General features: G+C 36.6%; 1 protein-coding gene across 3 annotated transcripts; it reads right to left on the bottom strand.

The window, feature by feature from the left end:
• Window positions 1–1,183: 1,183 nt before the first annotated feature.
• On the bottom strand, window positions 1,184–26,705 carry CENPK (centromere protein K). Of its 3 annotated transcripts, none has more exons than XM_014258863.2 (10): window positions 26,676–26,705; window positions 23,900–23,998; window positions 21,851–21,907; window positions 18,908–18,980; window positions 14,655–14,701; window positions 11,704–11,786; window positions 11,500–11,598; window positions 11,083–11,224; window positions 7,482–7,535; window positions 1,184–5,177 (listed from the first exon to the last, which is right to left on the bottom strand). In XM_014258863.2, exons 1-10 carry the CDS (start codon window positions 26,676–26,678, stop codon window positions 5,019–5,021), a joined length of 816 nt encoding a protein of 271 aa, XP_014114338.1. In that variant the 5' UTR covers window positions 26,679–26,705; the 3' UTR covers window positions 1,184–5,018. The 3 variants fall into 3 exon arrangements, with proteins under 3 accessions (XP_014114338.1, XP_014114337.1, XP_014114340.1); XM_014258862.2 differs by lacking the exon at window positions 26,676–26,705 and adding an exon at window positions 26,448–26,659; XM_014258865.2 differs by lacking the exons at window positions 11,500–11,598; window positions 26,676–26,705 and adding an exon at window positions 26,448–26,660.
• Between the last annotated feature and the right edge of the window lie 11 nt (window positions 26,706–26,716).

The raw sequence follows: 26,716 nt of genomic DNA, 5'->3' as shown, positions 1-26,716 counted from the left end.
CTGTTATGACAGATATCAGCTTTGAGCACTGTAATTTGTTTCTGTGGATAAGTTAGTGTCCTAGTAAAGATGTGTCTAGATCATGTCACCAAGAATAATTGCTTATCTCATCACCAATCAAAATTGCCCAGTGTTCTATTAGAGGAAATAGAACACAACCACTTTATAATCTTAAGGAAACTTGAGCAAACAATTGTCAAGGAAATGAATGGACTAGTTATTTACCAAGTAAACTGCAACACTAATCTAATACAAACTAAAGTTTGTATTTTAAACTTTTCTGCCTGAAACTATCTCCAGCAACTTATTTAATGCAACTTATTTAATGCAACCTAAATTAAAACTAGAATAGGAATACCACCAAAATTACATTTGTCTTGGCTAGCTATAATCAAAAGCTCATTTGCAATCACCTGCAAGCAGTATCTGTTGCCAAATAGAGGAGGCAATATTATGTTTCATTTGACACAATAAATTTTCTGAAGTACAGAATTTGAAACGTTTGCAGAACAAAGAACTTCTTGTAACCATGACTGATTATAATTACGAGTAGTTCAGCACTGCTGAGGTACCTTGGAATGCTCATTGTTTAATCTGGAAACAATCTACTAAAACATGGTGTATTACCTGAGAATATGCACAAAATAAAGAGTCTCATTGTCTTAATCACTAGAATGTCATGCTTGGAAATAAGTAGAAGTATTGCGATCAAACTATTTTGTGCTAAAACAGTTTGAAGCAAAATAAATAAATAAGCAAACGAAGTAAAAATGCAACAAGAACAAAATAACTCCCCCCCAAAACAAACAAAAAACTCAAAAAGCCAAACAAAAACCCAACTGCCCCAAAACAGGAAATAAAACAAAACCAAAACAAACACAAGCAAAAGAAACCCCACAACTCTCCCCTCAAAAAACTGCACACCAAACCAAACAAACAAAAACAAAACAAAACAAAAAAACCAACCAACCAAAGAAAAAAAACCCCGAACAAAAAAAACCTCACCCAAGAGTAAATCCAGTAAACCAAACCAAAACAATGAAACAAGTAACATTCTCTCAGAAAATACATGGACTGGCTATGTTTTGTGAATATTTAACTACGAAAGATGACTTAGACAGCTACAAGACTGCCATCGCGTGCTTTTATTGGACTTTTATTTTTTTCAAAAAAGCTTCAAATACAATCTAAGATACAGAAAATATAGCGTCACTTTACCAAAATACTAACAAACATTCAAGAATTCAAGATCGGCTTAATTTTCCAAGGTTATGTAATATGACTGTAACTAGCTACAGCAGTCTTCATTAGCATCACCTGTACTCTCTCAAAACCACAAACAAATCTCATGAGTATTTCTCCCAAAACTTTACATCCAGAAACTTTTACACCAAACTCTCAAAATCACATTTTTTTTCAATGCTGAAAAATGCAGATAAATATAGCAGTTCCATTTAATGCCACTATCAGAAGCTGGAAATCTGAAGAACAATTTAGTAACTTCACTAGGAAATCACATCAATAAGTTTGTCCCAACATCCTTTGCAGAATTGAGCTTGTGAGGTAGGCATGCTCTGCTCTTCCTTGTAACCTTGTAACACTACGTGCAAGAAGGTCTTCCTGTTGCTAGATCAATTTTCTTGCAATAAGAAGTTTGCTGTACTGATGTATTCCAAAAAGCAAGAATCAGGGGCTCTGCACAGCATGCAAATTCCAGAATAATCATTACTATATAATGAGTAATTTATTTCTTCTTCATGTAAATGCCAGTCTATGATATTAAATGATCAAATGATATCTAGATCACACCAAATCTGAATGGCAAATAATTCCCCCTTGGGGTGAGATTTTCTACTGAAGCAGTCACAGCAGAAAGCACCAGTCCCCAAGGACTCTGATTGAGCAGGTGACTGTTCATCCGTGAATTATGTCCTGGCTGGTGACACAGTTGTGACATCTTGCTCTTAACCATACTAAAACCACCAGCTCCATACTAGGAGAATATGGTATGTACTAGATGGAGAAGCTTCCTGCTTATCTGGTGCCAAGGCAGAGCTGTGACAGGTTTCAAAGCAGCGCCAGTATTCCAGAGATACGGGCCTAATCAAATAGACCTAGCCAAGTACAGCACTTCCTTTACTAAGTAATGACTGAGATCAAAGACATCTGTCCTTTTTCAGATTCTTGTCATGACATCTGTCTTGACCTCTTACAATACACAGATTAAGTTTACCAAGAGGCCTGATTCTCTCTAGACAGGTATGGCTGGGTGGGAACTGCTGGTCAAGTAAAGGGAAAGAAGCAAAGGCACAGGCAGACTGGCAAGATGACCTTCTACTTGCTGGCACTGCTCTTCCTATTCCACCCAGGATACCATGGGCCTTCCTGGCCACAAGGACTACCAGCTCAAAGATCAGTTTGTCATCTTACTCAGGCTTGGTAGCTCTCAATTTAATATCATGTCTTTTTGTTATTTTACCTTTTTAGAGTTAAAAATTGACAGTAAGCTAAACAAATCCTTATTTCATAGAATGCAGAGTCCCAGTATTAGCATTTAATAGAGGTGTTAATTCCAAACAAACAACTGTTACTTAGATGTACACAGAGAGAAAAAAATGGAAACATTACCCTACTCTTTCAACATACTCCCCAACCTTCTTGATTGTTGAAAGTACCAATGAAAGAGTTTACTCCTAGCTTTTTTCAAAAGGAATCTCTGTTCTTCATCACTGCCTTGATTTTCTTCAATTTACTTGCCAGGATTTTTCTAGGAGCTACAGTTTTCGGCTAGCTCTGTTTCAGTCTAAACCAGGTTCTCTTAAAAACTGGCAATGCATTTTTGGCTGAGAGAAAATGGATTATGTCTCCCTTCAGCTTTTCTTCTGCTGTACTGATTCAATCAACCCTGAGGAAAAAGCTCTACACTGAACCTTTGGGTTCTGAGCATATCCAGGGCCTAAGCAGAAAGGCTTCAGAGAATGCAGAAAATACTGTGGAGCTGCAGGGGGATATCAGGGAATATCTATGTGTATCTCCTCAGGGTCCAACTGTTAGTAGGATAGATTCTGAACCTGCTGGCTGACAATTTTCTGTAATGACTACTCAGAAATCTGATTTCTACGAGCTTTTTTTGCAAGTTTATATGTAATCTTACAACATATTTTATGGCAGTGAGTTTTATAATTTCATGTAAAGCTTTTTGTGACATACTTTCATTTAAATTTTTCTGGTATTTTACTTGGATGAGGTTTGATTTTGATATGAAAAATAATGAATATTGCATCTTCTTCAGAGCACTTGTTTATAGACTATCCTATCTCCTCGGTGCTTTGGTTTGGGAGGCAAGTAGTATGGGCTGGTATTGTTCTTCTTTTTAAACACAAGAGGCTACTGCGTGTTTAACATTTTTTCTTCTACTTACCAGTGTCATGACAGAAGCAGTCATCCAGCATCAATGAAGTACTTGAGCAGTACTAATAATAAGGTGAAAGGATAGCAGAATACAAAGCATTTAAACACAAATGAAGAGAAAAAAAACCTAAAGAGACAATGCTATAAATCTAAGCCAAAAAATGTAGTTATTTGAATTCTTAGTTAAAAATACTGTAAGGTGAATGTGCATAGATTAGTAAGACACTAGAGCTCATAAGTGAATAAGAGAGGTTAAACCACAACAGGAGGGTAGTTACACAAGCAATATGAACCAAAAAGAAGTCAATGTTCATGCACAACAGCACACACCAGTCTATATTCATGCTTAATCACCAGTTGTGAGGGTAAAATGAACAGCATTCACCCAAAATTACACAAGATGAATGATTTTTTTTTTTTGCTTATCATTTAATTATAATTAATTATAATTAACATTTATACTGGACAATTATACTGGAACTTACATGATATTGGTCCCCCTTACCTCTCCCATGTGTCCTTAAATCATCTTTACAAGTCACCACATCAAATCACATAAATACCACTCTAAAAATCATCATACAAAAACATTCTGTGATAGTATACTAGCTCTTTATTTTTCCATCTATTGAAAAATCATCAAAATTCCTCCCTCAATAAACCACACTCTGGTTAATAAAGGACAAACTTTCTTTTCCAAAGTTTTAGTCACTACAGATATGCAAGAGTAGAATTTTTGTACTCAATACAATACGATAACAATGCCTGCAGAAAAGACAGATTACACAGAATGCCAGCATCGAGTAGGAAGGTAACTCTCAACTGACATAATTTAGAAGCTGTAGAGATGAACAGAACAGAGATCCATTAAAAGCCTAATAAACCAAGTCTGAAAAAGTGAAGACAGATACTGTAAGGCAATATAGTAAACAAAGCAAAATGCAAACAAAATGGTCCATTTGGGAAGCATGCAGTGAAAGGCACAGACTCGACATCTGCTACACTTCGCACAGAAAGATGTGTCAGGTTTCCTAACTGTTTATCTTGGAGCCAATAAAAGTGTTTGCCAAGGCTCCGAGAAACAAACAAGGCATAACACATTTCTTAAGAGGATACCTGTCTGTTAGTTCCAAATGTTTGCAAGGCCATGCACAGGAGGAGTGATATTATTCTGAATTCTGCCTTTACAATGTACAAGAAAATACTAAAGGAAACTGAGACAACTTCAGGCAGGCTAAGAAATCTAAGCCATAAAAGTAATGTATAAAGTATGATTTTTAAAATTAAAAGGACTGTTAAAACAAAAAGATTTTGTCTATTACATTAATTGGCATCTATCTTACTTAGAAGCAGTTAAAAAAACCTTCCACAATGCAAATCTTGATATGACACTGAAGGCCAACTGTAAGCAGTTAAAATAGATTTTTCCTATTTCCAAATAACATGCTTTTAAAAATCCACTTCAATAAAAAAGAAAAAAAATCCAACAAGATGTGATCATTGATACTAAGAAAGCTTAGTATGAAACTAAGTATATCCTAGCCCTGAATTTTAGCCCAAGAGCACTGGTGTTGGTTTTTTTTTCATGTGTGCACTTGTAAGTCACACTACTTATGAAAAGCTTGGAGGCGCATTCTGTTTGGATCTTTTGGATGTCTCAGGGCCATTCCACATCGCAGCAGCAGCTCAATATAAGGTGGCCAAAATGACTCATTGATTGTTATGTAAGGTTCATGTGGTGTGGTCATTAATTTGTTTATCAGCATCTGGAAGACCAGAGGGATAAGATTTAGGAAATTAACAAAACAGCTAGATTTTTATCTCCTTTAACCAAATTTATACAAATTACTGTGATGTAGGCAATATAAGAAATAAAGGACTACAGAAGTAATATAAGACCTCATCAAAGTAGAAGTAAACAAAGGACTTCCAACTAACTTCATAATATCTTTTGTGATATAAAAATTAGAACTAGAATCCTCTTTTTTTCTTGAATAAATGTAGATTTATTATATTTATTATAAATGGTGTATCTAAATATAGAATTAATTAATAGGAGTTAAAAACAACATCAGTTTTGTAACTCTTTTTTAGTCCATAGAGATCATGATTGTGCCCTCATGATATTGCTCATGGGGAGTACTGCACACATTACAGATTAAATAATCTTAGTCATCCCATGGTGCTCCTTCTATTTGACCTAGATATGTAATCTTTCTACTCAGATCTTTTAAATGTTATACTGTCCAAATTTCAGTAAGTACAAAATAATGCTTGCCCCTTAATGCTAAAGACAAATTCAAAATCCTTACTACCATATTTTATATCTTTTGCACCCACTGCTACTAATAAAAGACTCAAATAAACAACTGCTCTTCTTCAGAACATTCTGAAGAAGAATTTTTCCATTTAATATCTTCTGTACTTCCAATTCTAAGAATTTACTCCAAATGCATTATTCTAGACAAATTTTACTTAGTTTGTTCTGACATCTGATATTCCAAAATAGCCTTTATGGCTGTAACTTTATCTGTATCTCAGAAAACATTTTTCAAATTTAACAGGGACTTGAAGCTAGAACAATATGACTCAAGAAAGAAAAACCTTCCAGAATACAAAGATAAGGGACATTGACACTTTAGGTAGGATGTTGAAATTCAAAATTAGTCTGAATTTTTCAAATAGTGTGTTCTTCCTAACAGAAGTCAGATATTACATGAGTATGTTCACATTTTCAGGAGATTAACAATATCAGAAAAATATGAAGGGCAATTTTAAAGCATTAGAAGAACTTCAAAATTCTTGTTCCATAAGGGCTGTGGCTACTCTAAATTCTCATCTGTTTTCAAGATCTGCCTAATTTGGCATTAACAGGTGTGCTGAGAAGCATACATTTGAAGCTTGTAAAAATATTTGGTGATGTAAGCCCAAAGCCCAGGATTTAAACTATAGTACAATGTCATAGTGATTAGATAACAGCACCTTAATACCAGAAAGTTTTTTTACATCACATTTTTCCTCAAGAAAAAAAAATTTCCCTAGAGACATTTTACATATAGAAGTCTAGAACTATCTGAGGAGGGGGAACAGAAAATTTCCCTTCAAATGCTACATTTAAGACAAGAAGGAAAATTATGCTTTGTAATTCACATTCACTAATTTCACTGTAATTAAAAATTCATGCTAAGCAATGCTTGTATACTTATAAAATCAATTAGAAATGCATGAATCAAATTAATTTATTTCCTTGTATGAGTAAATAATCCAGTTAATGCATAAGACTATTGTTCCTTCTGAAGCTACATAGTAATTAGTCCTTCTGTTAATGTATATTTCAGAAACATTTTTCTTGAAACAGTATAAAATAGAGCATAAAGTGGGCCAATTTTTTTTGTTAAACCTAGTGTTTGTCTCTCCTAACATGAGCCACTAAGCCACATAAAACTTCTTTGAACTAAACACTGTAAAATCAAGAAATAATAGACAGCTGTTCTCCAGCCTAACTGAACATTATTGCCATACCTCTTTTAAAATTTTGTGGCTTCATTTGATAGGAATTAAAACAGAAAACTGACCTAGATTCATAGAATGGTTTGGGTTGGAACAAACCTTAAAGATCATCTCATTCCAAACCCCATACCATAGGCAGGGAAACCTTCCACTAGACCAGATTGCTCAAAGCCCCATCCAACCTGGCCTTGAACATCTCCAGGGATGGGGCATCCACAGCTTCTCTGGGCAACCACTGTTCAGTGCATCACCACCCTCACAGTAAAGAATTTTTTCTTGACAGCTAATCTAAATATCTATTCTTTTAATTTAAAACTCTTTACCCATGCAAAAAAATTACTCTCCATCTTTTTATAAACCACTTTTAGTACCAGAAGGCTGCAATGAAGTCTCCCTGCAGCCTTCTCGTAGACACAACATTCTTAATGATTCTACATTAACTGTCTTAACTGAATTCCACATACTGTTATTTTTATTAAATACTTTATGATTACCATCATTATCATTACATCTGAATATTTAAAAATTCCTCAAATCTCTACATAGTAAAAGCATCTTACCTCTAAAATGTCTTGCAATGTTATCAGTTCTACAACTTTCTCTGAAGATGGGTTCTGGAAAGATAACCATCCCCCAGCCAAATTAACAAAACCCCAAACTAGTCAGGAAAAATGTTAATTGACAAAATAAAATAATTACGCAATTATTTGATGGCATAGTACACAATAGATGAAAACTTTTACGTAGATTTAGTCCCAACAGAAATACAAGGTAACATTTAAATCTATCAGCTCAAAATCCTACACTTCAAATGTAATACTTTTTGAATTATCAAGAGAGATTAATCTAAAGTGATCATAATTTTTTTACCTGTGTTTACATTTAAATAAAACCAAATACATCACACTTGTAACGTAGTACAGAACCTCCTATGAACAAGATTTGTTAGAGGAAAAGATGTTTTCCATGAGCTTTAAATAAATGTTTATAATACAAATTTGACACAACTCAAGACTTCATTCATAGCCTAATATTTTTTCATGATTTGACAGTGAATACTTACTTGCTTTGAATTCAACTAAAAAATTTATCTTATCAAGATTAAGAAATAGAATAATTAAACATTTTGGTGGAAAAAAAGGCAATGATAAAGATTAATTACTAGAAGATCTTCTTACTAGAAGATTACTTGTTTTCCTTTGTAGCAAGCAAATCAAGCCATTTGTCTATAGAGATTCCTTTGGCAGCAATGCCAGAGGATCTATTTGTACTGTTGCACAGTAAACTTGATTCTTTAATTTTCCAGTTTTACATTTTCCCCATGCACTTCAGCTTCAACAAAATAAAGGAGATAACATTCCACTGGCTTTCTCAGTATTGCTGTTGAATATATCAATTTTAGTCCTAAGATACTAACAGGTGTGCAGCACTTTATGCAAACTCCACTTCTGGAAAAGAGGAAGAACACAAGCAAGAAAGAAGAATATGTGAAAGGCAAATTCTGGACCCTTTTTTCCAGTCACAGTTTGTAATAGTCTGCAGAGACTCAAAAGTTTCAGTTCCCAAGGAGAGCCAGCTCCATGAAAACTCTGCAAATCCTGGAGCTATGGCCCAACATCTATGTTCTCAGCTGAGAAAGTAGAATCTGCATTACCTATCTGCAAAAAGTTCCTTAGAGCAAACATGAAGGTACTTCACAAGTTCTGCTGATATAGTTCCCTGGTCAAAATTACTACTAATACAATAAGTACTGCTAATCACTTAAGTCATTAAGCAAGATGCTCAGCATTTCATTGTTTAGCCTGAAAGGCACCTTCTTCACCCTTCCAATCAGACAAATTTGCATAAAGAATATTCCTCAGCCTCTGATTTTTCATATTATTATCCTGAAAAAGGAAGTTGATGTTTTTCCTGGATTTAAAATGTAAGATAATTGTTACTACAGTCACTATCTATACTAAAGATGTTAAGCCATGGCAATGGAAGCCAACCTGAGCTGTTGTGATCTGCACTCCCACTTCCAATCCCACATGCATGTCACCAGGTGAAAGGAGGGTGGAACCAGACCACTGAGGCTTGGAGCAGTTTAAATTATGTGGAAGCCATGTCCTGCAGACATCAACCCTGCACATTTGCCCTCGCACAGAATCACTGTGAACACAAGAGCTTCCACGAAGTGAAGCAAAATTACTGATGTGCAGGGTTAAGAGCTTGGTGCTGGCTAGACTGTTGAGCTAAGCTGATAACAGAATTGAATAATGTGTTCTCCTCAATCAACATAGCAGCAAATTTCAATGCCAGTGATTACAATTTGTATTTCTGACGCTCAATAAATGTAGGCAAAAATGGCTGGCTGTCTTGCCTTCACAGTCAATTACTTAGATGCAGATTAGTAGGTATCTGTAGTTAAGCCAAATGATCCAAGTGAGTCAAAAGATACAGAAAAGCTATGAATTCACAAAGAGTGAAAAGACAGAAAAACATTTGTCAGAAAACAGACTGTTTAAGAGTTCAGGAAATGCATAAATAAAACTTAAGCTAAGGAAAGATAAAACCTTGTGTTGAAATTAATCAAAGTGGTTTTTTGTTTAAGAAAATGATTGGTGACAGCCATCATAATAGACCATTTGTACCCCACGAATTTAGTAGCCTTCTACAACAGAGTTACAGTATTTGTGGAAAAGGAAGAACAAATTATGTCATCTACCTGGACTTGTCCAAAGCATTTGACATTGTCCCACATGAGATTGTTTCTAAAATGGAGAGACTGAGAGCAAAATCTGTCATATCTACTAACAGCAGGAAAGGAAGGCATTGGTATGCAGAAAAACTAAGATTCAACAAAATAAGATACTTGAATAATACTTTGAACATTGAGTCTTGACATTTCCACTTGATATTTTTATGTGCAAAATATGTGCTTCTGTGCAAAACAAAAGATTTTTTTTTTACTTAAAAGATCAGGATTCATTAGCTACAAATTAGACAGAAAAAGACAGGGGTGTAATTTGTTGCTTTGATGATGGGTGTGAACTAGTAGTTTTATTTATAATATTGTTTCTTAGCAGGTTGCAAAACAGATTAATCCAAATGAAAACAAACATAGATAATGGGTATTACTAGGATAAGCTAGGGAATTGAAAAATACTATCTTATAGGAGAACATAAAGGCATTGCTAGCTCAATTAGCAAAAAAAAAAGAGAGGACATGAGATTGCTGCCATAAATATATCAGGAGGAATGAACACAAGAAACAATCAGCTATTCTAAGGAAAATTCTGGTGTAAGAATCTGTATTAGACATGGATAAAGCTGGAAGCTATGAGACAGCTTCTAACCACTGTACTGAGGTACTAAAAGAAAAAAAACCACAGGAGAAACAGTACTAAAAAAAAATTATTTGTTTTAAAATGGAGCTCAGTGATAGTACTGAAGAAATTATATTACCTGTTTACCTGAAATAACAGGGAACTGGACTAAAGAAATAATTTCTAGTTCTGTAATATTAAGTGTGCCTGAAAGAAAAATCAAAACCTGCCTTTTTTCATAGCTTTTTTTGTATCTATGAAATAGTAATGGTAATCATTTTATTTTTACTGCACACTTTGAATTTATTAAGCAAAATACTCCCTGGCTGCCTATTTTCCCTGAAGTTCTAAGATAATTTTTAACCCAGTTTGCCTGAACAAAATATGATGGTTAACATTCCAAACTACTCTGTAATTATAAACACTTTTCCTTATTGTTCCAAAAACATTGTTAGACAACTAAAATTTGCTTTGCCAAGGAAAATAAGAATCCACTTGCCCAGTCAAGTTAAAAAAAAAAAAAATAAAAAAAAAGAGCCAATTTGGACTGAACCCCGCACTATTTCTGAATTTGGCACAGCTTGCAGTTCAGTGAGAAATACAATATATTGCTATGCATCTCATTGGGTAAAAGATATATGCATTAGGAAAATAAAATATATAGCTGAAAACAGCGTTAAATAACATAAAACAACCTGGAAAATATAAATTAAACCTAGAGGATCAGCTGTAAAAAAATACGCTTATTTCAAAATACAACTGCAGGTTCAATGGCAGTGACTTTAAACAGATATTGCCTCTAATTAAATATAAATTGAACATTTCAAATTTAGTAGATAAAGTAAAGTCTTACCTTGTTTTCAATATTTTCATCTTTCTCTGGAAGGGGAAAGTGTTCACCCAGGAATTCACCCAAAGCACTCAAGAGTTTTTTCTTATAGGTCTTTAATTTCAGTACTTTACTTTTCAGTTCGTTGAACTCTCTCACTTTCAAACTAACAGTAAAAACATAGCAATAGAACAAGGGATCAAATCAAGTAACTAAAAAGTCCTTCATAAGTAAAAAAAACAACCTCATTATCTATTGTTAGAAATTCAACATCTTTAATCACAGGATACAGTAGCATAATCTTCATGTTTCAAATATGTATTACTAAGCAATTATTTGATCTATTAACAAAACATGGAATACATTTTAAGAGTTTGCTTGCTTATTTGCTCCTCTTGATATTTAAATTCTTCAATTTATAATTCAAGAATGTAGAAATACCTTTTTGTGGAAGGTTGTTCAACTTGGATATTTGCCTCTTCTTCAATTTTATTAAGAGTATCTAGCATCTGTTTCTGTTCCTCATACCACTGCTGTTCTCTTTGAAACATGAAAAGTAGGAAATGGTACAACAGATAAATAGTTTCCCTGGGCAGTTATAAGAAAAAAGCTTACAGCATTCCAAAGTCCAAATTATTGTATTACCTTTTTAGATCTTCTTCCAGTTGTTTATTCTTTGACCGAACTGCTGACAGGACCATTTCAAGATCATTTTTTACCTTCTGCAACTATGAAAGAATAAAAAGAAATTAAACTACTGTTTGTAGGTATCCCAGGCTGTAATATTTGTTCTACATAAGACTACATCTGTAAATCTGATAAAGAAGGACAAAAGCATCTGCAATTTCTTTATAAATATCAAAATCCTGTTTAAAATGCAGGAGGTATTAAAAATGTCACCACAACCAATTGCTCATTAGTGTCTTCTTGAAGCTCACAGAGCGTAACAAAATACTTCATTTTACCTGAAGCAGATTGTGGAGCACACATGAACTGCTCAGCTGACAAACGACTGAGAAGGAAATGTCTACAGCACCAGGGCTCAATTGTCTAAATTCCTGCAGCTGCTGGCAAGAATGAATCCATGCTACTTGTACCACATAAAATGTACAGAAAATGAAGATGCATCAAAGACAGACTAACCACATCCATAAATTAAATGATCCTCAATGCTATGGACATATCTGGGACAGGAAAGATGGAGAAATAAAACTACTGCAGTCAGAAGCTATCGGCATTGCTGAATCTAGGCAACTCTCAATGGATCTTTCATTATAGAATCATAGAACGGGTAAGGTTGTGTTGAGGAATACATCGGGTGCAGGTAACTTGGGGTGCAGCTGCAGTGAGAGTTGCAGGTTGTGTTATGAGTTGAGCTCTGGCAAGAGCCCCATGCAAGAGGCCATGAAGTGCCAACCCTTTGCAAAGCAAGGGGCTCAGGGACCTGTGGCCTTGACAGGTGAGGGGACATTAAGACATGGGAACAGCTGATGATGCCTGGACTTTCCTTTGTTTACACTGTGAGAGTATAAAAGCCTTTTGGTTTTGAGGGTATAAAATTCCTTTGTTCTGGGTTCCTCCTCAGAGGCACGCACCTCAAGCTGTTTTTCTATTATTATGCCATGATTAAATTCTTTTAAGGAGTGTGATGTATGAGCCTAAGGGAAGAAGGAAACCTAGGGTTGAGCTGGTAAGGAAACCTGATCTGTGTGAGTATGGGATGTGTAGCTGCAAATGGGCTAAGTGAATGACACCGTGGCTCCTGGATTGTTGGATAGGGAAGTTTCCTTAACCATTGTGAGAGACCAGAGTGGTCCAACCTCCCTATTCAGGCAGGGGTTATCCAAGAGTACATGGCACAGGTTGCATCCAGACAGTTTTTGAGAAACTCCAGTGAGGGAGACTCCACAACCTCTCTGGGCAATCTGTTCCAGTGCACAGTACAGAAGCTCTTCCTTGTGTTCTTGTGCACATCACTGTGTCTTGTCCTATTGCTTGGCATCACCAAGAGCCTGGCTCCATTCTCTTCAGATACTTGTATAAATTGATGAGGTCCCTTGTGAAAACACTATGGTCTTCTACAAAATAAAGTTTTCTATATAAGCCTATGATATGGATGTATTTTTTCTGCTTCCATACAAAGTAAGAGCACTTGAGAATTTAGCTCAAAGAAATACAAATTCTGAAAATATGCTACAGAAGCAAATATGCTCCATATATACTTCATCCGAAAAAAACTGGTATCCTCAAATATCAGACCAACATGCTATAGCCATACAGACAAATCAAAGTGTGTAACCTAACAGTTTTTTGATAGTGACTTTTAACAGCAGTCAGGTTTGCTGTTGTGAGGCATACTAGAAGGCATTAGACACAAGAATATCCTCACATCATGTAGCATTCCTATGTCGCATCAAAACAGTGTAATGTTACCCACAAGACATTCTTGATTTGCTCTTTCTTCCAATGGAGGAAACTCAACAAACCATTTGCAAATTATTGCCACAGAACTCAATGTCTAAGATAAATGACTCTTCCGTGTAACACATAGTATTACATAATTTTCTATCAAGTATGGAATGCAATGTATTACAAGGTTTTGCTTAAAAACACATACAAATATCTCGAAAGGCAGGCATCAGAGGATAGGGTCTTTTCAGTGGTGCCAAGTGACAGGACAAGGGGCAACAGGCACAAAATCAAACACAGGAAATTCCATCCGAAAATTAGGAAAAACTGCTTTATTGGAGGGTGACTCAGCACTGGAACAGGTTGTCCAGAGAGGCTGTGGAGTGTCCTTCTTTGAAGATATTCAAAAGCCACCTCAAAACAATCCTGTGAGGCACTTAGGGGCAGGGTTTAGTGGTGGATTTGGACGGTTGGACTTGATCATCCTAGTGGACTTTTCCAACCTAAACTATTCTATGATTCTATCTCCAGAGGTCCCTTCTAACTCCAGACATTCTGTGACAAATTCCACTTAGCACTTAAAATTCAGCCACAGATCATCCTGAAAACACAATTTGGAGTGGATTTTCTTACCCAAGCACTTATGCAATGTTAAATGAAAGCAGTCTTCAAAAGTACAGTGAGTAGGCTTCAGCCCTAGAAATGGGCCTTGTTGCATGTTAAAGATGATGGCTAAATCTTTGCAAGGCACAGTCACCAGTCTCCCTGGCACAAGATATCTGTCTCCAGTCTCCCAGCACAATGGACTCTGATCCCAAGTGAGGTCTCGGAGCATTAATGTAGCAGGGATGTTGATTATCACATAATTTTTATTGCATGCAGATAAGTTTGTTGAGCTACTGTGATTAGATGGTGTGTCCAGAGGAAAAATACTGTTTATTGTGTGTTACTCACTGACTTGTCCAAAAAGTCAGTTTAAAACCTCACTCATTAGGAAATTTTACTAGTTATACTACAGTGGAAAAAAAAAAAGCATTGAAACAACATAAATGGCTGAAGGAAAATACACAGCATTTTAGCAGAAGTCTGCCCTAGGACCAGTCACAGGAAAATGCAGCAATTTAATAGATTGCTTTTCTTTTTTACCCAACAAAATTTTATTATCTCTTACAAACAAAAAGACTTACCTCTTCTTTTCCTAATTCTAACAGAGCATCTGGATTGGTAGAAATGACTGAAAGATAAAATGAATTGGTTATTTTTTGCACTGGATGATAAAGATTTATCAATACTGAAAAGCACCCTGGCTAGGGAAAAATTTGTGTACTTTCTGAAAAACAGCTTGGGTCTCAGTAGCAGTTTAACCACATGCTGGTGTCCTGCTGAGCTAACCTACTATCACTATTCAGCGAGTTAAATTAGACTGAAAAAAGTGCAGTGTTAATTAATGATTGTGTGTCATTTTTTATAGCTGAACTAGCTCCAAGTACACTGGTGTAGGTGCATAATGAATGATCACATTTCTATACACTTCAAGACAACTGAGCCTGATATTTTCAGCAGAAGGCATTCAATCAACATTACCAATGTTGATTGAATTTGGCAATCAAATTCTTCCAGTCTTCCAATTCCTTGTTAAACAGCCACCCAAATGCTTGATCAAGACTATAGAACCTAGTCTTAATAACTTCAGAAGCATGTGACCATCCTTACTGTTCAAAAGAACAGCTATATTTAGGGAGACGAATGGCCTAGAAAGGCCAATATCCTAACTCAAAACACTGTGCAACAACAATACCTAAGTGAAAGCAAAGTACAATTCAAGAAGATGAAAATGTTTCCCCAGAATGCTTCTACAAAATGCAGTGATTTATGACTCATGCATTTTCAGAATAAAAACTGAATTCTTGTCTTTTACAGCATTCAACAGACTCCAGGCAATTCTCAGATCCATGTCAACTTGCCGCTTCTGCATAAACATAGGACTTTTTGGAACTATTTCAATACATTAACAGGAGAAATGAAAACTCTTCTAACAGATTAAATCTTTGTAAAACGTATTTTTTTTGTGCAAGTTTTGGCTTGAAATCTTAAAAATATTTATTTACTTTATCTTACAAATAGTTATTTAAATAAAAAATTCCTTTAGCAAAAAGGAAATCCTTAATCCTCTCACGACAGCATTAAACATCTTCTAAATACACATAGTTCATTTACTAAATTCAGAAAAGTTCTTCCTTTGGTAATGTTATAGTACTTAATTAAAAAAAATTTAAGAAGCATTAGATTAGTAGTTTTAAAAGCACTGTTTGTTCTGAGATGAAAACTAGAAAAACTGCTGAGTTAAAAATTAAATAAAATAAAATAATCCATTTTTCAATAAAATTCCATTTACTTGGAGAATTACTGTTTCTAAATCTTAACACAAAATCTGAGTACTGTGCTCCCAATTAAGCTTAAGAGCTGTGGGAAATAGTGGTCTGTGCTTTATTAGAGTAAGATTTCTTTATTTACATGAATGTCCTACCAACACATGATAAAATTAATTGGTGCACTTTTATTTGCATTCACTGGCGTATTTTAAAAAAACCCATACAATTCTTCCCCCTGACACTTCCTGCTGACATGATCTTTATAAGCCCTCCCTTACCAATTATTATCAACTTTTTGCAAAGGCCTCATAACACACCCTTATTTCTAGATACCTAATCCTGAGTTCATGCTTGCCATTCAGTGTTCATATTGTGTATCAGAATAGAAGGCCCTGTCTTCCTGGGAAAGAAATCACTAACGATAATTTAGTGAAAAAACAATGCAGATCTAAAGCACTGGGAAAACACACTTATGCCAGCTGCTGCTGTAAATTCACTGGTTGCTCAATCCACTATTAATTAAATCTTTCAGTTGTAAAATCTCAACACTTGCAAAAATCAAATGTCAGACAGAATTGTCTAGTGATACAAAGTACAATTACTAAGAAAAATACTACCAGATGTTAGGAATATAAAAGCAACTACTATGCACATGTTTATACAGAAACTCATATTAAAATAAAACAAAAAGGTATTTGGCAGAATACTGCTATTTTGCAAAGTAAAACAGAAATTATGCGGAGACCACAACTGTTTGAAATGGTTTAAAATATGGTTGCTTTCACTTCCTGATTTTGCAAAGGTACAAGTTAAATTTTATTTCTATAAGCCAAATGCTTTCTAAAAAGTTTTAATTCAGCTGATTTAGCAGATCTAGAACTACATAAATAATATCAGGAATTGAGAAAGAAAAGCAGAGTGAAGTAAAAGCTCTGCAAAAATAAAATTTGCATTGTGAATTCAAGCCTGTTTGCCAATATTGTGCTCAAAAAAATGTAGAACTGCCAAGTTGTAACCTCTGAAAATAAGTTTTAAGATTGAAATGCTGACAGGTCCTCATTTACAGGAAATGAACTGGCCATTACTAAAAGCAAAAAACAAAGTAACAAAACAGCCTGACATTCATGCTCTATTAGTAAATTGTATTAAATCAATATTTCTGCTATTTGTGTTTAGATAAAATCAGACAATGTTTTCAATTAAGTAATTCCTCCTTCAAAACAAATAGTAGGTAGAAAGAAGCCAAGACAGAGAAGTAAGCAAAGTGGACTCCTCATTTTCATACAAGCACCGTAACTCTTCAAATTCTTAGCAGCAACTTTTTCTTCCACTGGAAAGGGAGCCAAGAAAGGCAGAGACTTTGCTGTAAAGTATTAATTATAAATAGTTTATTTCTCTATTACAAAAATAAGATTTCTATTAAGAAATATTATCATCTGGGAAGAACTAAGAATGGTTGAACAAAGCAAGTCAGCAAGCCAAAAAAATAGGCCAAGGATATTTTTAAGCCAATAGCTTGAAGTTTAATATACATATTTTAGTACGGAAATCTAACAGCCTCAGGTATTTTACCCAGATAAAAACTAAGTTCTTTCAATTAATCTGCTTTAAGCTAGAGGCTTATTCATGAACAGCAGCCAGGAACCAGTATGTTCCAAATTCATTCAATGACATGCCTTTGGTCTACATACCTCAGAAGCACTGGAGGCTGACAGTTCTTGGAGTGAGGCTTACAACACTGAACTATGAATTTATTCTAATAGAGCAACAGTATCTATTTATAAGAAAGAAAAAATATTTTTTCCCAATTTAATGAGATACAGCAAATACATTGACTTAAAAAAAAGTTGGAGAACTGCCTCTGAATCTGAATGCTGATCTGAAAAGGCATTTATTTGGCTAAATGACAAATCATTGGAAATCACCAAGTGCTGTCTAAAATACATTCCTATAATTTTGCAAATACTACAGAACCAAGCCGCTACTGGCATAAAAATATTCAAATGAGTCAATATATCAATTTAAACATTAACTAAAAGTTTTACTGGATTTACAGGTGCTAACAAGTCCTTGATAGGAGACATAACCAGGAGTATTACCAGAATATTAATGATAGTAGTGTGAACTGTTTTAGGAGTTTCTGTATGAGACATCTGAAAAAAAGATTACTCACACTTAGATCCTGAATGCTTTTATATCCAGTGCCATATCAGCCACATCTCTTGCAAGAGAGTGAAATCTGTCAGCAGTGGTACTTATGTACAATGAGAATTTTAAAGAACTGAAGAATTTATACCTTTTGACTGATAATGCCTAAGAAATATAAGAACTACCACAAGTCTCAGTGCTTTGTGCTTCTCAGGATCAGTAAGTGTTCTGGATGACTATGTTGTTTAAAAATCCTAGAGTCTATTACCACTTTATCTTGACTTGAAATCTCCAATTCCTGTTAGTTCAAAATATGTATTTTACTACAGTGTAAAGGGCTTAGCACAGAAAGTTTATTTTGAAGTTTCAACTAGCACATCATAATACAACTCAGCTTTGTAAAATATTAATAAAAAATAATCAGAAGATGAACGGTTAATGTATCAGCTTCTTAAAAGACAAAATAAAGACAATATTATTTGCCAAAGTATTTCTGTTCTAAAAAGGAAATAAAAATAAAAGATGGAGAAAAAACAATCACACAGAAAAGAATATGAAGGAGGATAACAGGATAATGAACTTCTCTTATTTGCTTAGCAGATCCACTAATAGTTGTTTTTCCATTTAACTGACTGATGAATGGTGGTATGAATCACGCATTTGTTTGTCCAGAATCACGGGATTAAGTTATAGTGGAATTAATTTTTAATTTCAAGTCAACTTAGAACTGAAGTGCAAAAAATAATGAAGAAATGAGACATACATGCTACTTTTTAAAGTAGCATTTACATTTATTTTGATTTTTAAGTAGTTATGGAATGAAAATACAATCAACAGACATTCAATATACTCACAGCCTAGATAAAAGAAACTTTGCAGAAGTTTATATAAGCATTCTTTACAAGGAAACAGTTACTTACTTTCAGGATTTCTCACTTGCCATTGACGAGAATCTACAGTTAAAGCTTTCCATCGCAGCATTAACAAGGAAAGCTGTATAACAAGAAAAGAAGCATTTCTTTAAATGTATTGAGTTGCACTGGCATAAAATGAGGTAGAATGGAAGAGAAATTCAGTTTATTAAGTTGATACAGCAGAAGACAAGAGAGCATCTATTACAGTAGAACACTAGTTCCTTCAAAATTTCCTTACAGTTCCTTACAGTCACTCACAGGGATCAAGAAATATTTCTATTATTTGTTCAAAGGGGGGAAATGAGAAGGAGTCAGAGTTGGCAGTATTGTGAAGGTACTTCAGAGGAAGGTTCACATAGGCAAAGAAATGCTTTCTAATGTCATCTCTGAACCATTCCCAAACATAATATCACTGGGTATCAGGAAGAAGATTATCAGCATCTCCCTCTCAAATTCCCTGAGGAAGCTGTAGAGAGGAATCAAGGCACCCCCCAGTTCCTTCCCTACAAAGTAGAGAAGCCCAAAGCCCTCAGCAGTTCCTCACAGGACATGCCTTCCAGCCCTCTCATCAGCTTTGTTGCCCTCCTCTGAATGCACTCAAGGACTTCACAACCTTCTTGAATTGTGGGGCACAGAAGTGCACTGAGCACTCCAGGTGAGCCTGCACAGCCCTGACTACAGGGGATAATCCCCTCCCTTGTGGCTGGCAGTGCCATGCTCGAGGCTCCCGGGATGCCGTTTGCCCTCCAGGCTGCCAGGGCACACTGTGGCCTCACCCTGAGCTGCTGTCAACCAGCATCCTCAGATCCCTTCCTGCAGGGCTGCCCAACAGCCACTCCTTTCCTGCTCTTTTTCTTGTTATTAAATGTCATGCCACTGAGGATTGACCAATGTTCTAAGCTAGCTTGATTCCTCTGCAAGGCCTCTGGTCCCTCCAGTGTCAACTGGAGGGACCAGAGCACACAGCACCGTCCAGTTTGTAGTCATCAGCCACCTTGCTGATGGTGCATTCCAACCCTTCATCCAGACCACTGATAAACACGTGGAACAGAGCTGGCCCTAGAGCTGCACCCTGAGGAACACTGCTGGTGGCTGGTCACCAGCCAGATGCAGTCCCAGTCACTGCACCCCGCTGAGCTCTGCCCTTCAGCCAGGTCTTCACCCAGCACATTGTGAACCTGCTCATCCCACAGCTGCACAGATGTCCAGAAGGATGCTGTGAGCATAACAATGATATTTAAAAGAAGAAATTACATACATGCTGATTAGGAAAAAGTCTAAAAAGGTATTGAAGTTACACCCCATTCTCCTCCCATTTTGCTGCCTATGTAAATCATTTATCATCTGTATTTTTCAAAGTTAGTGAGAGAAAAATCTTTCTCTTATCTCGATGTCCAGATGAGGAGGGGAGTGATGAACAGCTAAGATGTCCAATAGGATCAAACCCACCACAGATGCACCTGAGGGAACTGGCAAGTGAAGTGGTAAAGCCACTATCCATCATATTTGAAAAGTCATGGCAGTGTGGTGAAGATCCCACTGACTGGAAAAGGAGATACACAAACCATATTATTAAGAAAAGAAAAAGGGAGATCTGGAAACTACAGACTGGTCAGTCTCACCTCTGTGTCCAGCAAGACCATGAAGCAGATCCTCCCTGAAATTCTGCTAAGGTATGTGGAAAATTAATAGGCAACTGGTGTTAAGCAAGATGACTTTAAGGGCATATCATGCCTGACAAATGTGGGGCCTCCTTTAACAGAATTACAGCATTGTTGCATAGGGGAAGAACTACTGATGTCATCTATTTGGGAGCTGTGCAAAGCATTTGACACTGTTAAGAACAACATGCTTGTCACTAAACTGGAGAGACACAGATTTGGCAGACAGACCACTCAGTGGGTAAGGATCTGGCTGGATGGTCACACTCAGAAGTGCAGTCAACAGTTCAGCATCCAGGTGGAGATTAGTGATGAGGTGGCATTCCTTAGGCCTTGTTTCTGAGATGGGCACTGTGTAAATCTTTGTAAGGAACATGGACAGTGGGATCAAGGGCACCCTCAGCAAGTTCACTGACAGCACCAGGCTGTGTGGGGCAGTCAGTGCACTGGAGGGAAGGGATGGCATCCAGAGGGACCTGGACAGGCTGGAGAGCTGCACTAGTATGAAACTTACAAAGTCCAACAAGACCAAACACAAGGTCCTACACCTAGGTCAAGGGTACCCCCAGTATCAGTACAGGCTGACTGAGAGCAGCTCTGCCAAGAAAGACCATGGGATCCTGGTGGATGAAAAGTTGGACACATGCACTTGCAGTCCAAAAAGCCAACTGTAATCTCTGCATCAAATGCAGCAGGGCCAGCAGGTCAGGGGAGGGGATTTTGTCCTCCACTCTGCTCTGGTGAGACCCCACCTTGAGTGCTGCCTCCAGCTTGGGGTCCCCAACATAAGAAGGATGTGAACTTGCCCAGGTAAGTCCGGAGGAGAACCACAGAGATGACTGGCGGGTTGGAACACCTCTCCTATAAAGACAGGTGAGGGGAATGGTGGCTGCACAGCCTGGAGAAGGCTCTAAGGAAACCTTACAGGACCTTCCAGTACCTGAATGGGGCCTAAAATAAAGAAGTTTACAAGTGCATGTAGTGACAGGAAAAGGGGAAATGGCCTTTAAGATGAAAGAGGGCAGGTTTAGATTAGATATTAGGAAGAAATTCTTTATTGTATAAGCCCAGAGACACTGGAACAGTGAAGCTGCAGATGCCCTATCCCTAAAACGGCTCCAGGCCAGGTTGGATGGGGCTTCAAGCAACCTGATCTAGTGGAAGGCATCCCTGGTTCTATGCCTGGGCTACAACTAGATCATCTTTAAGGTCCTTTCTAACCCAGGCCATTCTATGATTCTACAGTCTTAACAGAAAATGAAGTATTTTTAAAAACCCACTGTCTTACCTTGGCATCTGATTGTAGCAGTGTCTCTGTTCCGAGAAGCATTAGCTTGCTCTGACACTTGGTAGAAAAGAAATAAAACACAAAGTTTGTTTATTCTTCTCTTTTGTATGAACAAAACACAATTTTTAGAAATTTAAACATAACTTTTTAAATATAGGAATAAAAGGATTTTAACTTGGATCCTTCCATCCTTATACCCTAAACCAGAAGAGCAAATTAAGAGATGTTTTGAAATCAGCACAGTGAATTACTCTTAATTAATTAACTTAATTAATCTTAACTCTGAAGGAGAAAAGTAGCAGCTAAAGGAAGATGCATCCTGTGAATAAAAAGGCAAGTTATGAGGAAAAGTACACATGGGAAGGCATTGAACAGATGAAGAACATGAGAAACTGGAAAGAGAGTCATGGACAAGGCTGAACAGAGAAGCTGCTGAGAAGTTAACACACATTCTGCTACTCTTCTGGCTCTCCAAAGAGAGCAATCATATTATAATACATCTTTTTAGTTTTAAGTAATTTAGGGAGTATACTGTACAGTTCAGAAGTGGTCTGATTTTTGGGAGTATACTACATCAGCGCTTATGACTGCAATGGGGTGTACATGAAGTCTGAAATTCAGGCCATCACAAATATCCAAGGCATAAACAGGAGACTCCTGCTAAACTCTTTTTTCCTAACTGTCACCAATTTAACCTGCCCCATAACAATGCACGATGTATTCTACTAAGCAGTTGAACTACTAACCAGTACTTTGGAAACCCTGCTGTTAATGTCTGCTTACCAGAACACAGTATTGGATTTCTCCCACAAAAACTGTATGTGAAGACACACAATCATTGGAACATTATACATAACCATATAACCACGAAGCTAATTAAGTAACTATGTTTGCCAAAACATGAGTGCATCCAGGATACAAAATCCAAATAATAAAATATCTACTGTTTTCATCAACTTCCAAAAATAACACATCTATATAATAGATGTGTTATTAATATAATATTATAACACATTAATATAATGTGTTATTAATATATAATAATACTTCCTGTATTATTTTGGGCATGCTGGGAATGAAATACAAGATATCAAATATTTTCAATTCAATTCAAAATAGTAAACATTCAGATTTACCTTCTAATTTGAAAATTTCTAAGAAAGTTCAGGTCCTCCAACGTGGTGCCAAACAAAAATTCAGAAACTGAGACACAGAATTCCCTGCCACATACAAACTTACCTGAATACTCAACAAGAAATAAAACCCTTAGTAATTTTTAATCAACTTGTGTAAAATTAATGCATTGTGAGTTGTCTGTACTTTCTTCTACTTTAAGTTTTGAAATACTTTTACTTCAGTTTCTGGTATTTTAATGTTTTGAAACGACAACTCAGAACCCAAACAAATATTATGTAAGTACAAAAAAAAAAAAATTGAGTGAGGCAATAAAGACTCTGAAAATATAATTTAGAACACAACTTTTCATCAGATTCCGAAGAATCTTAAAGGAAGAACAGTATTCCCCAAGAATTGATACAAGTTTATCTTCTCTGGGAATCCTGTAAATAAAAATACCCTTCCCTAAACTGTTATTTGCTAGCATATTGTACCATGTATCAAAAGAACACATCATTGTCCTCCTCTGCCTCTCTCTCCAAGACCAAAGGACCTGTGAAATGGAATCCCATCTTTTGTGAGGATAAAGAGAGAAGGGTCTCTGTATGCTGGTACTACCACAGCAAAAGTAAATTGTTTGATTTTCCATAATTTTAACATATACTCCCACACTATCTAAACCATAACACCCCACACTAACTAAACTATAACATCAGCACATTGACACTACAAGGTATTCTTCACCCCTGACAGCACTTCTACATTTGACCTTTCTGAAGACCTTCTTTCCTTTTTATTTGTTTGTGATTTTTGGTTGGTTGGTTTGGTTTAATAGAAGTGGTGATATTGGAAGGGGTGGGGCCAGCATGTGTTGAATAAAATTATTCTGAAAAAGCTTATAATAAACCTAGCCTATCATTTATATTTGCATACCTCTTCCATCTGCTTCCAAATGCTCTCACATTCACCCAAGAGTTCTTCCTTGGCATCTACAGGACCAGCTGTGTTAGTGATTTCTGATAAACATTCAGCCTATTAACAAGCAAATAGAACTGTTATCATTATCTGCAATAACTGATTAAATCATACCTGCCACTTGAGTTCAACTATGTAACAGAATAAACTCTCTTAATCCAAAGCTTTTACCTAACTCCTTTATAGATGTAGAAAGCATCCAGCCATTAAGTAAAACCAGCTAACTATATAACTAAGTAAAATTAGAAGACACTAATAATTTACTTCTAAAATTGAATGACAAAGTCCCAAATTTTCATAACTGCTTTGATTATGTGCAATGGCTTCTTTACTCATATAGAAACAATAAGAGAATCTCGCATCTACAAGGCCAGAGTTTACCTCCATGTATCTGCAAAGCTTTTAAACAGTTACTTCTGCTCCATCAATGAATGTGCTAATATGATTCTCCTTCATTTGAATTCAGAATATATTTGATTAACAAATCAAGCACCCTCAAGGTTACTAGAAAAATAACAAAAGAACCTGAAAGATATACAGACAACCAAGAAAAGAGGGCACTGGACAGCAAAAAGAAAGATCAACCCAAATTAAATTAAAAACTTCGAGAAACTGTTGGGTCAGAAACAAACACATACAAATTCCTAAATTTAATTCTAGCTTTCTCACTTAAGAAATACCTGAATGACACCAGCAATTAACAGGGGAAAAATAAGAATGGGCAAAATTTCTTTTCCAGGGAAAACAACCAACAGGCTAAATCTACCAGATGCAGGAAGCCTTTAAAAATAACTTAGTGTATCACTAAGCTCACCAAAAACATAGAGATTAAATAGAAACATTAAAAATAGGCAATAGAAAGGAATTGCACTCTTCTGCCTTCTTAATGAAGCACAAATTACTAACTCCATCTTTTGTTTTTTTTCAGAACAAAAACACAGCATCAGAGAAAATTACATTGAAAACCAAACTTAAAAGGAGTGAAATATTCAACTAGAACTTCCAAAGTTCAAGTACCTCATTGCAAAGTGGATGAGAAAAGAAAATCAGAACATCTCACTGAATCCTGGAATTACACTAGAGAACTCTTATGTAGCCAATCTACTAAGTCTTCCTGGGAAATCTGTTGCATTTAAAGTGGAACATTAGAAAATCTAGGTTACCGTGATCTTATAAGAACTAATGAGCATAGATTTTGCAAAGGAAAATCATTATCTTCTTGAGAGTCTTGGAATGTCTCCACAATATAAAACAGGACCAGTTCCCATAATTTATTAAGAATTCTGAAATGCCTCCAGCAGACTGCCCAGAAAGAAGAAACTAAGAAAGAAACTAAGAAATCTTAAGTTTTTTCTCAGACAAAAAACTGCTAATGAGACAAAGAAAGAAGGTCTGGGGGGACAGTGGGGAAGGAGAAGAATAAAAGCATGGGGAGAAAAAGAACCCCATGCTTTGGAAATTTAAAAGGGGTCTTGGAGTGGGATAAAAACCTATTCTGCCCATGTCCCCTGCAGTACTACAGTTCATCACCATGAAAGCATTCCATGAACTCTGAAACTCTGAAAGAGAAAGCCAGAAAACCTCCATCACACAAAAATGATTGAATGATTCTGTTGCCGACTTTAAATTTCCAGATCAATTTCATCCAACATTTCAAAATGTACATATTATGAAATATGACAGGGCTCTCACAAGCTAACTGATTTGCAGTCCTTAATGCTGTGCTCTTAATTATCTTACACACTACACACACTGAAGTGTCACTTTCAGATTTTTTTTTGGTAACTTGCAATTTTCCCTATTTCAGTATGGGTAAATTACATTTCTATTTCTACAACATACATGAGAACTGAAGGTTTTTTTGGCATTAATACTAATGTCTTCCCATTTCAAAATGTTATTCCTTCTTACCTTACATAATTAGGTTAAAATTAGGTTAATTAGGTTTAAAATACACACGTCAAGTGTAGGCTCTATGCTAGCCAAGGCTTTATGACAGGATCATAGAATGGGTCAGATTGGAGTGGATGACAGGAGGTCATCTTGTCCAACCTCCCTGCTCAAGCAGGGTCATCCCAGAGCACACAGCACAGGATTGTGTCCAGATGGTGCTTGAGGATCTCCAGCGAGGGATACTCCACACCCCTCTCTGGGCAATTTGTTCCTGCGCAGTCACCTGCACAGTAAAGAAGTTCCTCCTCATGTTCAGGTTGAACTTCTTGTGCATCACTATCTGCCCACTGCCTGTCGTCCTGTTGCTCAGAGCCACCGAAAAGAGCCGGAATCCATTCTCTTGGCACTATCGCTTCACACACTCACACACATTAAGAGCGAATAGCGTCATGTGATCAAGCACAAAACGACCAATTGAGGGAAGGCGGTGAGGGGAAACTGACACCACGTTTGTGAAAGAGCCAATAAAGAAGTAGAAGCACAGTAATCGGTAGGGTACAAATAACACTGCAAAAGCGGTGAGACAGAGAGCCCCCGCGCCCCCGATACGAACCCCAGCAGCACAACGGCGGGAGGACGTAAGGCGGGACATCTCCGCTCATAAGCGAGGGATGAACGTCGCCCCATTCCCAGCCAGGAAGCCAGCGCCCTCCCTGCAAAGCAGCCCCGCGAGCCCGATGGCCGAGAGCACCTCCCGACCCAGCGATGTCGGAGCGCCGGGATCCCCCGAGTGCCGGGAACCGCCCGGGACTCTCCCGCCACCCCTCCCGCCCGTTACTACCATGGCTGCCGCTTCGCGCCTTTCCCGCCGCGGAGCTCACG

This window comes from Pseudopodoces humilis, chromosome 4 (assembly GCF_049639895.1).
Source record: "Pseudopodoces humilis isolate 2021_Gansu_Grassland_sample_001 chromosome 4, ASM4963989v1, whole genome shotgun sequence".
Taxonomy (NCBI): Eukaryota; Metazoa; Chordata; class Aves; order Passeriformes; family Paridae; genus Pseudopodoces; species Pseudopodoces humilis.
The sequence above is the reverse complement of the archived record's forward strand: the minus strand, read 5'-3'. Positions and strand labels throughout refer to the sequence as shown.

Excerpts from the sequence above, each read along its gene's own strand:
- CENPK (XM_014258862.2), bottom strand. The coding sequence starts at position 26,486 with ATGTCCCGCCTTACGTCCTCCCGCCGTTGTGCTGCTGGG. Across the intron at positions 18,981-21,850 it reads TGCTACAATCAGATGCCAAG|CTTTCCTTGTTAATGCTGCG; the intron begins GTAAGACAGTGG and ends CTTGTTATACAG. Across the intron at positions 11,225-11,499 it reads GAACAACCTTCCACAAAAAG|TTTGAAAGTGAGAGAGTTCA; the intron begins GTATTTCTACAT and ends TTTTACTGTTAG.